Here is a 16,366-nt window from a genome sequence, read left to right on the forward strand (position 1 = left end):
CTTGAGACACTCCCGCAGAATCCCACTTGGGAAACTCAAGTGTCTCAGGGTTGAATAATTTTGGTTTAGAAACTGAATCTTGAATCCTGTTCCTTTTAAGAATACAGCTCAGGATCATAAATTCAGCTCACATTGTTTATCCTTAAAGCTTTCAGGGATGTTATTGTGAATATACTCTGAAAAGGAGTTTAAAAATCCTATTGCGAACCAAAAGGCACAGTTACTATGTGTGTAATAAATGTAGCCAATGGGGGAAAATCACCATGGAAACAGGATAAAGTCCTTTCTTCTTGTGAAGAAAGTGAGTGACATATAGAAGCTCCTGTTTCACACAGAATGACAATAATGCCCCAAATTATTTCCTAATTTATCTTAGTTATTTCTTATATACCTTTAGTCCTGGGCTTCCTATTAAGCCAGGGGGACCAGGATCTCCAGGTTCACCCTAAACATATGGAAGAGAGGGAGAATTAGATGTTATTTTAATTTTCATAACCTCATTAAAGTTGGAGATGCAACTGAAGAATGCCAGATTACCTTTGTTCCTTGTGATCCTATCATCCCAGGTTCTCCCTGTAAAGAAAATAATCACTATATGTATAATACTTAAATTCAGATAGAGGTGGAAATCTCTGATACTTTAATTGAACATCCACAGATTAATATATAATCAAGGGGGGAAATTATAGAAGATATAATGAAATCAAGGAGGAAGGTTCATTCTAAAACATGACTTAAAATGCTTATTGCTAATAAATATACAATAGTATCTTCTTTCTTCTTAATAATAGTTTCCCTCCCATATTGTCACTTTTGACACTGTGATCATATTCCATTAGCAATCACTGCATTCTCTACTTAGATGACATCCTTATAATTTGCCACTAACTAATCTCATGTCCTAGAGAATTAAAACTTCAGAAGAGAAATGGGGGAGAGTAGAATTTAAAGTAATATGTTAGCCTGAGCAAGAGCAAGACCCCATCTCTAAAAAAAGTAGAAAAATTAGCCAGGCATAGTGATGCGTGCCTGTAGTCCCAGCTACTTGGGAGGCTGAGGCAGGAGGATCACTTGAGTCCAGGAGTTGGAGGCTGTAGTGAGTTATGATGACACCACTGTACTCTAGCATGGGTGACAGAGTGAGACCTATCTCCAAAAACAACAACAACAACAAAAACCCCAAAAGAATTTAAGGTAATGTGTATTGGCAATTCTACTATCAAGTATATGTACTTAATGAAAAAACACCCAGAAAATACAAGGTTATACAAAATAGGACAATATTGGCTATAATAAATTTGCTTTTCTTTACTATGACTTCTTAATTTGATAAATCCAATTTGTGCATTAACAGAATTTTTGAAAAAACCTCATCTTCTATTTTAATGTTGTACTTTAGATATACTATGTGGATGTCTTTCATAACATTTATATTGAATCACTACTAGTAATTGGTTTAAGAAAGTATATAAAATCCAAATCAAATGTTAAAGTATGCTCTCATAATAACACTTAACAAGGTTTAAAATTTCTCATTTATCAAAATGAAAGAATAAACAATCACAGAGGAAAAATCAAAATGCCCAGAGAGCCTATTTAATCAAATCTATTAGATACCAAAGTAAACATATCAGTAATCAGAGATAAAGAAATCAATGAAGTAGAAAACCCAAGACACCGATAAAACATCTACTTACTCTATCTCCCTTTTCACCTTTTGTAAAAGGTTCTCCCTAGGAAAATGGGCAGAAAACAGAATCAATTTTAAACACTTTTAGAAATAAACTCTCCATATCTGGGTGTGGATAAATCCTGCAGGTGGAACCCAGACCTCCACTGCAGACAAATCTCCAAAATGACCCAGAACATCACACAGTCTGCCTTTGCCACTTAAAGGAAGCATGGAAGAATTAATTTTAAAACTTTCATATACCCAAATGAACAATGAGTTAATCATTCTAATGCTGTTTAGAGAATTCCCTTCAAATCCTGTCCAGGGCCAAAGCTGTCTATTGCTTGTTTCATGTACGAGGTGACCACACACACCTCTAACGGGAGTCAGGGAGTCAGAATGGGTGTAGTGGCAACCACATGTGCAATGGAAAGACAGTCATTTGAATTCTTCCAGTTGGTTAATTGTATGCTTGAACATAGGAAATCATTATTTTTTAAATACTTCTTAAATGTTAATGAAAATGGCTTGAAGGGGTTAAATACTGGGTGAATAACAGGACTGTACAAGTGTGTGCAATTGATAATAGATCTTGTTGGTTTAGGTATGAAGATCCTAAAGGGAGATGGAAGCTTTGAGAGGCCACCTCTTATTAACCAATGCTCTCCTCGTTGCCACTGTGTTACTATTACCATAAGCCAGGCTTAACACAGACAGACAGACAGACACATACAGACACACATGCCCACACACATGCACACACAGGCTTTGTGGTACTATTAACAGCTTCTGTCCTTGAAGTCACATGCACATGATCTCATTTAATCTCACAGCAATGCTGTACAAAAGCTATTACTATTTAAGAGTGAGGAAAGAAGGTTCAGTAATTCTTTTTTTTTTTTTTTTTGAGACAGAGTCTTGCTTTGTTGCCCAGGCTAGAGTGAGTGCCATGGCATCAGCCTCGCTCACAGCAACCTCTAACTCCTGGGCTCAAGCGATCCTCCTGCCTCAGCCTCCCGAGTAGCTGGGACTACAGGCATGCGCCACCATGCCCGGCTCATTTTTTCTATATATATTAGTTGGCCAATTACTTTCTTTCTATTTATAGTAGAGACGGGGTCTTGCTCTTGCTCAGGCTAGTTCTGAACTCCTGACGTCGAGCAATCCGCCCACCTCGGCCTCCCAGAGGTCTAGGATTACAGGCGTGAGCCATCGCGCCCGGCCAAGGTTCAGTAATTCTGAGTAGTTATAACTCCTTCCATTTTCCTAGGATAGCATTCATTCTACTTTATATTTCCTTGTATATCTTGGCTAGAAACTGAGCTTAGGATGGATGTAACACATCTTGCCTATCATAGCATCTCTGGTGTCTCACATAGACCTTTCCGTTGCTGGTACCTCATCCAAGTTTATTAAGTTAAAGAATATAAAGTCATGCATATATAATAATAATAGCTGACACTTATTGAATTCTTACAATGTATCAAGTACTATTCTAATCACTTTATATTGATACATTAACAGAGTTAATTCTCATGTCCCCATGGGGTGGGTACAGTTATTAATAGTATACTCATTTACTGATGAGGAAACTGGAGCAGAGAGAAGTCATATAATTTCCCCAAGGTCACATAGCCAATAAGAAGTGGTTCAGAATTTAAACTCAGGTAGCCTGATCTCAATCCCAGGCTTTGTTAATTTAGTCTCTCTGATTTGATTTATAATTTGATTTATTTATTATTTGAAGTCAGTGTATTACCAGTAAGATGGAAACCATAACTTTTTAAATTCTTTTTTTCTTTTGCGTGTGAAAGTCTGGAGAAAGTGTGGGAACAATTATGATAGGTATTATACCACTCTCAAAAGTTCTCTTAGGGACTGCAATTATTCTCTTGAATGAATCACTCATGAAGATTAGTAATTAAAAGAGCCTCTGCTTTTCACCTCGTGTCCTGTGTGGGCTATGGGGCTCACCTTTTCTCCCACACTTCCCAGCTCCCCTGCAGTTATGTGGGGCCATGTAGCTAGTGCTGGCAATGAAACGTAAGCAGAAGTGACAAGTGTTATTTGCAGGCTGAGGCAGTGAAAAGCCCATATATAGTTCTCCAGTCCCCCTTCCCCTGCAGTGGTGACTGAGACGGTTGGGTATACCAGAGGGTGTAGCTTCATGATGGTCATCAGCCAGGTAACTGAGCATAGTGTGGAGCAGAACACCCGCCCCTCCCAAATGAACCACGCCAGGCACGCAGCACCAGCAAGACAGAATCTTTCTTGCACCACGTCACAGAAGTTTTAGGGTTAGTTTTACTTGGTATCACTTAGCCTATTCTGAATAACACAGCCGGCTGTCCATATCTGCGGGTTCTATATCCACAGATTCGACTAACCCAGGATAAGAAATATTTGGGAAAATGTAACAATTCAATGATAAAAAATAATACAAATTTAAAAAACAATGGTATAACAACTATTTACACAGTATCATGCACATGGTAGGTAATAGATATTATAAGTAATCTAGAGATGATATAAAGTGTACAGGGGGATGTGTGTTGGTTATATGCAAATACTGTATCATTTTGTATACAGGAATTGAGTGCCTGTGGATTTTAATATCTGCAGGGGTCCTGGAACCAATTCTCCACAAATACTAAAGGACAACTGTATACCTCATTTCTATCCAACATCACTACATCTTCTATTAATATTATTGGTTAATTCCTATACATTAGATCAGGGCTTTATGTTCTTGCTTTTCAGTCTTCATTCTTAAAAAAATCTATCTTTTAAGATAGGAGATGATGCTAACTAGATAGGAGCAATGGACCACATTGCTTACATTACTGCTTGTTTCTACTTATGTCACACTGCTCATGTCATTGCTTATTTAGAGCCACTATCAAGCTCGAAAGCCACATTGACTAATGTAATTGGCTATAAAAAACAAAACAAAATAAGGCAAAGCAAAAACAACCATGAGCCTGGTTGTCTAGGCTGTTAGTCCTAGCTCCATTGGCTACTATCTGGGGCAAGTCAAACTTTCAGAGCCTCCCTTTCCTTAGCTAGAAAATCCTGGGTTTTACCTAGGTGATATTTCAAGTATATTTTATCTCCAATATGTTATAAATCTAGCTATATTCTGAATGTCCAGAAGTGGGGGACAAATTGCCATTTTAAAGTTGCCATTTAGGATTGGTGGTTCAGAATTCAACTTTGGATGAAGGCTACTCTTCTGTTGGATCTTCTAGTTATTATGTGAAGTCAAGTCTAAATCTTATTCTGGAATAGGAAGGTTGAGACCACAAAGAGCTAATCTGCTCTGCATAATAATGCAAAATTTGTGTTTTCTAAATGTGGGAATGGGGAAGGCAGGCAGGAAAAGATGTGTGGGGAAGGTAGGATAATTGAGGGAGAAGAGGGAATGGGCAAGGAAGAGTTAGGAAGAAAAGAAGCTTGCTTCCTCTGGAATCTAAAGACCAGGTTATAGCTAGCCCCAGTGTTAGATAGGCCGCCCCTAAATGTTGGTGGAAGGAGGGAAAGCCAGAGGGAATCCCTTCGGGAGGGAAAGGTCTGTCATCCCAGGAACTATCCTTGCCACTTAAAGCATGGTCCATGGACCAACAGCACGGTGTCACCTAAGAACTTGGGAGAAATGCAGACTCTCAGGCCCCACCACAAACCTACTGAATCAGAATCAGCAGAATTGCAGTGCACTTGCACATTTGCTAAGCATTGCTCTTCTCATTGAAAGTTTCTCCTTTCTGTTCTATAGTTCCTTGCTTTTCCAGGGGAATTAACACTTGATCTTAGCCAAAAAGGCTGAGAAGCGATAGGGGAATTTAACAAATCTTACTGCAGGGTCCTCCCTGCGTCACATGGGAATTAAGAGAAGGTGGGTGTCAATGTTCAGGCTTGGAGGGGAGACAATGGAGACCTAAAGAATCAGTTTAGAGATGATCAGAGGAATGTCCAGGTGTGAAGCATCAGGAGTGAGTTGGCAGGTGGGAGAGGCAGCAGCCACCAGGCTGCATTTGTGGGCATATAGGGTTTCCTAGACATCCCTGGAAATATGCCTGGAACCACATCCCTGGAACCACATTAAACATTGCTAAATCCCATAGCTGCATAGGGAGGTTTACACTGCATCTTAAGGGCAAGCAGGATTCCCGAAGGTAGAACCGGGGTACATAGGCCACGGCACGGATTCTAAAGCTGCCTGAAAAACTTACTGTTATTACTAAAGTTGCCTAATTTTTTAAAGCTGAAGTGCATGGAAAATGTGGCTTTGTAACATTACTTTTAATATTGTAATGTTTTTCATACAGGCATTTTAGTGACTTCTTCATTCTTTATCCTTGGTAAACAAATATCCCTTATTCACTCTGATGAGGAAAGGGGTAAAAGTGATTTTAAAAGATGTATTTTTTAAAAAGTAAGGATAAAACATGTGTTAAGCCTGATTCTTGCTGATTCTTGAAGGCTGCTGATTTTTATTATTTTAGCAGCATTGAAAAAATAGTCATCTTTTATATCTAGTATTTCTATAATTTCTTTAGGTAGTCATATTTGAATATAAATGAAACTACAGGTTTTTTCCCCCTACTAAAAGAACTAAGTTTTAAAAGAAACTGGCCACAGTAATATTGAATAGTGGCTTGGGAAGACACCTTGATCTTATAGGAAACAAGAAAGAAAAATAACCAGAAAGTATATTGAAAACAGTTGTTTGAGCAGATAGATGTTTCCAATTTTTTTGGATAAATTAGTACCAGCCTTTTGATATTATATCTTGATTTTTTAAATTGATTTTAGTTATAATATTTAGTTATAATAGGGCAGCCTAGTGATTTTAAACCTTGGGTTCTAGAATCAGCCCACTTAGGTATGAATTCATGGCTCCAATATTTATTCACTGTGTGACCTTGGGCAAGTTACTTAACCTGTCTGTGCCTCACTTTCCTCATCTGAAAAATGGGGGAGATAATAGTCTGGACGGTTTTTAATGGATTGAATGAATAAATTACATGTAAAGGACTTAGTGCCCGGCATAGCTTAGACTTGCTTAAAGAGCTGATCTATTACTCATCATGACAGGATCGACCAAGGTACATGGAATTGGGGCTGATTTGAAAAAATATTTTAATCCAACATTTTAGATATTCTCCCTCTGCCCTCAGAGCTAAAATACTTACAGGTTCTCCTTTTTGTCCTTTAGTACCAACAGACCCTGGAAATCCTGGTAGTCCAGTTTCACCCTTTCAAGAAAAAGCAAAGAGAGGAGGTTAGAGGAGTACCGTTGTGATTGTCAGATGTGGAGTAAGTGCTTGTTCTCTTCCTAACCATGGAATTTATCTACCAGCATCCAAGAGACAATTCTGAGTTCTGAATCCAGTTAGGCTATATGCATAATAGTATGTTTTTCAGCACTTCACAATGCTTTTATGTCTTAGAGAAATCCATAATATTTCCTTATGGTATTTTAAATAATGTGAAACAAAGTTAATTATTTTTCAAGGAAAGAAACACCCAGAGAAGAAAAAAATTATAATTTTGTTCTGGGATACCAAAAAATATAAATTTTTGTGATCCCAAAGGCATCAGATTATTTAACTCAGACAATAATCTAGACTCATTTCATTTCAGACACTTCTTTCTTTCTTTTTTTTGGGTGGGGGGAGTCAATAGTCATGTGAAGAAAAAAGAGTCTGTCAGCTGTTTCCAGCATTTATATTGCTGCTTAGATGATTGGCTGTGGACAAAGAAAGCATTCTTGTAGATGCGGTGATAGCGGCAGCTTAGAAATATCTAAAATGCTCTGGTCAAAAGTCTTGAAGAGGGATTTGTATGTGACATATAAAGAGTATTTTCAGAAAATGCAATTTGAGAGATAAATCTTGCAGAAAGGACTTATATCACTAATATTTCAGAGAGTCCCAGCATTGTGTTTCCTGTTAGTGTTTACCAAGATCCTGGAATAACCACATGATTCTTTTCTTCATCTTCATCAATTTATTACCTCTATTATGTATCTTTTTAAAATTTAATTTAGTTTTTTAATTTCAGCATATTATGGGGGTACAAATGTTTAGGTTACAACCATCTGTTTATTTTGAAGCCTCAAATAACAGTCTACCCCAAAGTGCTTCAAGTGTTGCCTTTCCCTCTCATTCTCCCCTCTGCAGTCAGAGCTTCAAGCGTGTCCATCCCCCAGATGGTGCACATCGCACTCATTATGTAAGTATACACTCATTATGTATGTATATACCCATCCCCGCCTCTCCCCTCCCTTCTGCCCGCCGCCCGATGAATGTTATCCCTATATGTATGTTCACTTAAGTGTGGATCAGTTAATACCAATTTTCTGGTGAGTACATGTGGTGCTTATTTTTCCATTCTTGGGATATACTTCACTTAAACATAGCCCCCAGAAGGTAGGTAATGCTGATTTTTTCCCCCCCGACTTCAAGAGTATTTTTTCAAGATGATGTTTGCCATTATATTTCTGGGCATATATCTTTCTTGCCTATCTGTCCATTTTTTAACTTTGAGAAAAATAAATACAGAAAACATAAAGTGGAACACACCAAATCTTCATGTACCAGGCACCCAAAATGAAAGAAATGAAAATATTTAGTCAAAGAAGAAATCCCCACCAATTTCTGCTCTATTCCTACTCCAGAGGGAGCCATTCTCATGAATTTAGCATTTATCTTTTCAGTCCTTACTTTTGTACTTTTACTGCATATGTGGAATCATAAGCAAGATATTGTTTTGGACATTTAAAGCAAATTCCATAAATATTTTATTTTGTGTATAATATTCTGTGACTTGCTTTTTTCACTGAGTGTTGTTTTTAATATGCATCCCTCTGATACGAGATCTAGTTTGTTCATTGTAATTGCTAGGTAGCATTCTGACGCATTCATGTACCAGGCTTATCGCAGCCCCACTGATAGGCACTTGGGTTGTATCTGGCTTTTCTCCATTATAAACAGCGCTGCAATGAACATCTCAAATCCTGTCCCCTTGTGGGGATGTGGCCATCTGTTTATTTTGAAGCCCCAAACAACAGTCTATCCCAAAGTGCTTCAATTACAAATTTATTACAGTCCTAAAATCTTTGGCTTATTTCTACATTTCTATCCTAATCCATATCTAGTGATTCTGTGTGATGGATAGACAAGATCATGTTTTTCTTAATCAATCTTCTAGATTTGTGGAATGTTTGGTAAGTTTAATCTTGATTTTATTAAATTTTTAAAACCTCATGTGATATTGTAAAATATATATTTGTTCTTCATCCCAGTTTCCTGGCACACAATTCCTAAAATCCTTAGAATTTCCAAAGTAGGGGGTTGTCTTTTTGTATGCTACTGAGTTGATTGGTGGCTGGGGGTCTTTAGGTGGCCTCAGGATGGGGCTGGTCAAAAGAAAGACCCAGGCTGGATTAGAGGGTTGGGACTTTTCAGCCCCAGCCCCCAACCTCTGGGGAGCAGAGAGGGGTTGAAGGTTAAGTTGGTCACCAATGATTTCATCAATCATGCTTACATGGTGGAGCTTCCATAAAAACCCAGAAAGACTGGATTTGGAGAGGTTCCAGATAGCTGAACACATGGAGGTTTCTGGAGGGTGGTGCACCCAGAGAGGGCATGGAAGCTCTGCACCCCTTCCTCTATACCTTGCCCTGTGCATCACTTCATTTGTATCCTTTGTAATATCCTTTATAATAAATGGATAGACATGTTTCCCTGAGTTCTGTGAGCTGTTCCAGGAAATTATTCAAAGCCAAGGAAGGGGTGGTGGGAACCCTAATTTATAGCCAGTTGTCAGAAGCACAGGTAAAGCAACCTGAAGTTTATGATTGGCATTTAGAGTGGGTGGCCGGGGGAGTCTTGTGGGACTGAGCCATCAACCTGTGGGACCTGATGCTACCTCCAGGTAGACAGTGTCAGAATTGAGTTGGATTAGAGGATACCCAGCTTTTGTTTGCTGCAGAATTGCTTGCTTGCTTGGTGTGTGGGGAAAAAACTCCCATGCATTTGGTCACAGAAGTATTTTGTGTTATGAGAGTAGATAGTAGGAAAAACTGATCACTTCAGAGCTAATTTTTATACTATCCGGCTTTTAGCCAGTAATATTAAGGCTCTGGGAGAGCCAAGAAACCAAATGGATAAGAAGCCAATTTGCAGACTTCTTAGTGTATGTATTCTAGAACAGCGTTTCCCAAAGTTCAGACATTGGTACACCAAATGCATAATTTTGCTATGTCCATATACCACCTGTATATTCATAGCTTATTTCTTTCTCTAAATTCACTCATATTGTAATTTTACATTAGATTTAAATTAATTTAAATCTCAAATTAAATTTAAATTAATTACAGATGATATGCACCTGTAATCCCAGCTCCCCAGGAGACCAAGGCAAAAAGATTGCTTTAGCTCCGGAGTTTCAGACCAGCCTGGCAGCATGACACCTCCTCACACAAAAAAATTTAAATTATTTATTATGTCCTTTGAAGTAGTATCCATGAAATTTAAAATTTAGTGTGCTGGATATTTGATTTCTTTCCCTAATACAGAGTAAAATACATAAACATTGCTTTTTCTAGTATCTAAACATCTAGTGTAGCATCAGTTTTATACTTGCCACACCGTAGGAAAAGCCATTTTGTTCCCCTACAGATGATAGTAAATTATATTCAAAGTGAGGAGAGGGAAAAGTGGGTGAATACATTTAAAGGACCAATTTTTGTTGGTTTGAAATAATCAATTGGCCTTGCATGAACACTGGGTGTACAGAGTGACCTTACTGTTACCCAGCCAGTAGGTGCTAAAGTCCCCAGTGCATAGATGTGAAGGAAAAATATGCCTAGCAATTAGGCTCACCCAATAAAATAAAAGTAGAAAGCAGGGAAAGGGTCTAGAAATTGCTTATAAAAATCACATCTGACCAACATCAAAGGTGGAAGGAAGGAGAATGTACCTGGAGAAATAAGAGTAATTGCATTCCTAGCTGTTATACATTTGAATTGATGTAAATAGGTCTCATTGAAATATAGCAGAAGGACCCAATGGTTGTAGTCCATCTCTCTGTGCGGTCCTTGGGTGACATTGAGCTCAGAGTAGATCTTAGGGACCTCTTCCCTCATATAAAATTCTGCAAACAAAGGAATTTTCTACTTGAATCTTAGACACCCATAGGGTGGCTTTTTATATTTAAAATGGATATTCAGTGATTTATCACTGCGGATATGAGTTGAAAGACAAGTGACGAATTTACTGAGCATGAGGAAGGGCTGTCCTTCAGTTTGACACTTTCAATGCTATCCCCCAAAGGCCTGGTGCCTTGAGACTCCATCTTTTTCCCCTAGTCTGCCCCCAAAACACCTGCTATTTTCGCAGTAGTCCTTAGATATTCTGCCACCTTGTTCTACTGTCTTTATAAAGCAGCAGATCTCCTCCAGCAACTTGAAAATACACTATCCCTCCACCACATCCTGTTGGTCCCAGGCAAGCTACAGAGCAGGGCTCATCCTTGCCATTTACTGTTTACAGCAAGTCATGTTCCTTGGTAGTTTTTGTATCTTAGTATTCTTGATACACGATGTGGCTAATAAACCAGGAGTGATTTGTATGTATATTCCAGTGCTGTCTGTGCTTGTTCTGGAGCTTCATTGTAATGTTCAGTTCCAAATGGTAGGCTGTTTCTGTAATTCTATTTTGCTACTCAGTGCATTGAGAAGTGGCAGATTATACAGCAATTATAAATCATTTATGTGTTTAATTATACTTCTGGTTAAATCTTTTGTTCTACAGCACACATTGAGTCCCTTCTGTGTCAAAATTATGGTGGGAGATGCAAACACGAGCAAGACCAGGTGCGAAGAATGGTAACAATTAATACCAAAAGTGCCAAAGGAGAGCTCGTGAGAGGAAAGAAAGTTTGATATGGGTGAATGGAATAGGACACATATTTAGTGAGGCTTCATATGCGTCAGGTATTGTGCTCTTGGGTAAGTTCATATCATTTGATTTTAATCCTCCCATCAATTCTGTGTGTAGACACAATTATGCCCATGGTACAAGTGAGGAAACTGATGCTTAGAGAAATTAAGTGGCTTTTCCAAGCTGACCTAGCTGATAATGCCACACTCAACATTTTGTCCCAAAGCCCATGCTCTTTCTACCACTCAGTGGTTCTCAACCCTGAATGCATGTTAGAATCATCTGAAACGCTTTTAAATAATAGATATATGGTCCCTGCCCTCAAATCAGAGTCTCTATGGGTAGGACCTGAGCACAGGTATTTTCTAAAAGCTCTCTGGATAATTCCAACATGTAGCCAGAACTAATGGGGTCCATCACAGGTGCAAGCAAAGGTCTGTGAAAGCAGCTTGAAGGAGCTTTAAATTTTCACCATGGTGATCCATGAACAACATTATAATTTTTAAAACTAATGCATTTATTCAATTCAGATACTAAGTGGATGTGTATAGGTAGAGCTGATTTCAGTCTTCTAGCAACTGCTATGCTCATGTTAAGTTAATTTTATGCACTATTTATTGGCAGAGTCTTTCCCCTGCTAATTATAATTTTTAAAAATCTTTTCGTATTTACATTTAGATCAGGTACTGTATCAAGTTTTTTGTAGACTCTTCTAGGTTATTTATTTGGGTGAGAGGAGGGAACAGTGATGCCACTGGCTTTTTCTAATTCCACTTAAGATTCTGAAGCAATTAGAAAAGATTTTGAGCGATAGAGAAGGTCCTTAGAGTTTGAAATACACCTGTTTTACAGAATCAAATTTCTCATCAGTGAGGTCTTAAGAATTCCTAAGTAACATGTGTTTCCTAATGAACACAGCAAAACAGAAGCCAGCTGTTTTTTTTCTCAAGAAATGAATCATCATTTAAATGCTTTAAAAGTGTCACATCTCTCTTCTTTGCTCAGCTGTCCTGTGTGACAAGCTTTGTGGCTTTCTTTTTCTTTTTTTTTTCTTCTCTCTTTAGCCTGCATGTGTCCAGTAGTAATTGCTTAAAATGTAATGTGTTTGCGATGGTGGTGTATGGTGTCTGTGAGCTATTGGGTTACAGGAAATAATGCTAATGTACTAGCAGTAAAATCTAAGACACATAAATGACTCATCATTGCTAGATAATCAATTTTGGGGTGTCTTTCTCAGAATGTTGAGGTTTTATTTATTTCTTTTGCAGAAAATGTCAATCATCAATTTCTAAGAAGCTCCTAGTTTCTTTAGAGACTATCTTTAGCAGTATTTTCTGGTGATGGATGTGTGATTTTTTTTGAATAGATCAGTTGCACTGATTTATAAGGTGCAGAAGTCATATTTTCGTGGATTCATGTCAAAATATCCTGCCCTCCATCAACAGAAATTTTACTGGGTGAATGAATGAAGGTAGCACGCACAGGCCACATTTTCTCAAAGTATCTTCAAACCTACTCATCTCTGTCTATAGATTTAATATACATTGGTTTTTTTTTTTTCATTTTCTGACAATGACACATTCACACTGAATCTAAGGTCATTACAATTTCAGAATCAAACAGAAGTGAAACATCTTTTTTGAGTGGGCAAATGGATCTGTCATCTTCACAGCTAATATAATTAAATCTGTTAATGGTGACAGCAAGAGTGCAATGGAAATTCATGTTTTAATTTTAAAACTTTCAAAATCATTATTTGGTTGAACCACTACATTCTAAAACCCCACCAAAAAAGGCTCCCATGACAGCCTGTGTTTTGGTACTTAAAAGGCACAAAATAGTGAGCCAGAGGCATTGTACCAAGGGGGTCTTCAGACTGTCTTTGCCAAGTTCACAATTCATGAAACATCTAATTATAAAGCAAATCTGCGTCCTAATTTCATTTACCTTATTAGAGCTATTTCTCCGTGATATGTTCCCTTCCTTGTGGCCAATTGCTACTCAGCAGTCTTCACTGCAGCCAATTCTCCTGCCCCGTCAGGAGGCAGGTGGGGGTCCGGCCGCTGCAGGCTGGACAGCCTCCTGGGGACAGAACCCAACTGCCACAGTGGGACTGCCCTTGACCTGAGAATGTGTGAATCAGTATAAAACACTGCGCCCTTTTATTCACTTTGAAAATCTGATTACCTTTTCTCCTTTCGGACCCCCAGCTCCATATTCACCGTTTCCCTAGGTAAAGATAAAAACAAATAAAAATATAACAACAACAAAAATGTCCTCTTATCTTTAATGCATTCAATCTTTGACAACGTAAGTAGTCGGAAGGGAGTACTCTTTTCCACAGCTTTTTGTGGATACTAGGTCACTTTTACATATATCGTTGTCTTTCTCACCTTTTGTTAAATATTCCTATTACCCAGTACATATGTTATTAAATAACTCCAACTTTGGAGACCCCATCTATCTTCATGACTTTCCCCAGGAAATTGCTCCTAGAGAAACGTCATACCTCTGGGGCCAAATTGTCGCACTTCACACACACATTTGGCAACCTCAGTTGGCCTCTCCATATATCTGTCTGAGCTTCTCCGGTCTCTTGCTCTTCCTACTCTCAAATCTCCTTTATTGTTCTCAGACTACTAAGTTGGATTCCACTTTCCCTGGGCAGATGGCCTTGCCTGTTACTAAACTGAAAAATACAAGTTCGCAGGGCACCGCTTCAAATTCCTACCACTCAGCCTACAAACCCACGTGCATGAACTCTTGGCTGTAGTTGATGAACTGTCCCTATGTGAGTCCTCTGAATCCCATACCCTCCACCTTGTTAGGAGGTTTGCCTTATTAATGTTACCTATTGCCATTAGGTGAAATTGGTCAATTTGGAAAAATTAAGCAAAATGTAGCTAAAATTGGCCAATTTCGTTCACAGCTCTCTCTCTCTCTCTCTGTCTGCCTACCTACCTATTCTACCTTCTTCAAACTTAACACAAACAAATCATGCAGTTACCTGGGCACACTTTTCCCTCAAGCTACTCTCTCTCCTCCCATTTCTGGACAATTTTCCCAAAGGGGCAGCTTAATGCTTTCTGTGTCCACTGACCAAGACAGGCTTAAAGTTTTCCTGGGCTGGAATAAACTGTAGGCACGCTTGTTCCTGACTCCAGGCCCTGACCTCCTTTTTCTTGGATCATTTACTTTAGAAAACCTGTATTTGTAAATTCTTTCTCTAGCCCTTTGAGATGTAAATCTTTTAAAAAGCCTCTTGTTGGTTTTTATAAACCAGGAATGTCTTTCTCCAGGATCTGGAGCCATCCCTTTAAAATGTAAACATTAAGAAAGATAAAGCCCCTATCTCCCGGGCTCTACCAGAGGGTAGGAGCCTAACTTCAGCCTGTACCAAGTGGGAAACCTTCTTCCTGTCACAAAGATACAAGAAAGTTTACTTTTCCTTTGAGTAAAGCCAACTAGCAAACATAAATAGGTTGTGTTCTCTGTCTCACTTCAATAGTTAATTCTCCTGCCCTTTGTTTCAGTGGGGTTGAGTTCAGAATGAGTCTGGCCTCTCTCTTCTATTGGAATAGTCTTTGGATAATGTCTTCCTCACCTGTTTAACTTTGTCAGGTGCAATTTTTGCTTTGACACCACATATTCATCTTCCATGTGCTTCTAAGTTCACAGTGATTTGGCACTGGCCCCAGCCACTCCACTGATTTGGCTCTCTGATATTATTAATGATATCTTTGTTGCTTAGTCTAATGGACTCTTCATTAATTGACCTCTTGGCTACACTTGCCCCTCTTGGCTCATATGATACCTCACTCTCTTGGTTTCTCCTATCTCTCCAACCTCTCCTCTTCCTCATTTATCTGTTAAAAGGTGGCTGCTTTGGGACTCTGTCCAAGCTTTTGTGACTCAACACTTTCTCCCAGGCACTCTTATCTACCCATCTAGCTTAGGTAATATTTACACAAAGACAGGCTAATTTATATATCCAGCATACACCTCCCCTCTGAGGTGTAGACCCATATATTTTATTTTCTATTTGATATATTCCCTTGTAAATTCTAGGATCAATTCATATTTAACAAGTTCAAAACAGAACTATAAAAAAAAACACAACAAGGACACACACATATGAGAGCAAAAAAAATATGAGAGTTACATCATACTGTTAACATTGTTTAGTCAAAAAGTGGGAGGATGATAATTAATTTCTTCCTAATGTATCTCTTCAGGTAGTCTTCATAAAATGAGCAGTAATTCCATTGCAATTGGAAAAAAATCAATGAAAAAAAGAAAATCTGAACTCTTCCTCCCCCTTTTAGAGAACTCTTCCTCTTTCAGTTGGGGGCATTCTTAACACCACTCTCCTCCTTGGTCCTCGTGTACAGTCAGTCATCTAGTCTGGTTGACTCAAGCCCCCCAAGTCTCTCTGTGTGCTACCTGCCCTCACCCCAGGGAGGCCACCATCATGTCTTGCCAGGATTGTTGCAGTGGCCCTCTAACCTGCCTTCTACAATCCACTTGCTCCCCTGACACATACATTCTCTACATTGAGTCAGAGATGCCTTTAAAAGATATCCTGATCTCCAGCCTTCAAAATCTTACCAAGACATCAAAGTGCCACATGCATGGACTCATTTCCCTCTTGAGCATCATCTTGGCCACTCTTTTCCCTCCAAAGTTCCAGTTGCGATGGTCTGCTCACAGCTCCTCAAATCAACCAAGTTCCTTCCCATCTAATCCT

The 16,366-nt window shown here is 38.7% G+C and overlaps 1 protein-coding gene across 1 annotated transcript in view; it reads right to left on the reverse strand.

Moving 5' to 3' along the window:
* COL19A1 (collagen type XIX alpha 1 chain) overlaps window positions 1-16,366 on the reverse strand; it is a 312,839-nt gene that overhangs the window by 69,349 nt on the left and 227,124 nt on the right. The window contains exons 19-23 of the mRNA XM_076003244.1: window positions 13,807-13,848; window positions 6,865-6,927; window positions 1,698-1,733; window positions 538-573; window positions 392-445 (exon numbers count right to left, since the gene is read on the reverse strand). Of these exons, the coding sequence (XP_075859359.1) occupies window positions 392-445; window positions 538-573; window positions 1,698-1,733; window positions 6,865-6,927; window positions 13,807-13,848 (231 nt within the window). The remainder of the gene's footprint in view (window positions 1-391; window positions 446-537; window positions 574-1,697; window positions 1,734-6,864; window positions 6,928-13,806; window positions 13,849-16,366) is intronic.

Source organism: Microcebus murinus, chromosome 5 (assembly GCF_040939455.1).
Source record: "Microcebus murinus isolate Inina chromosome 5, M.murinus_Inina_mat1.0, whole genome shotgun sequence".
In the NCBI taxonomy this organism is placed as follows: Eukaryota; Metazoa; Chordata; class Mammalia; order Primates; family Cheirogaleidae; genus Microcebus; species Microcebus murinus.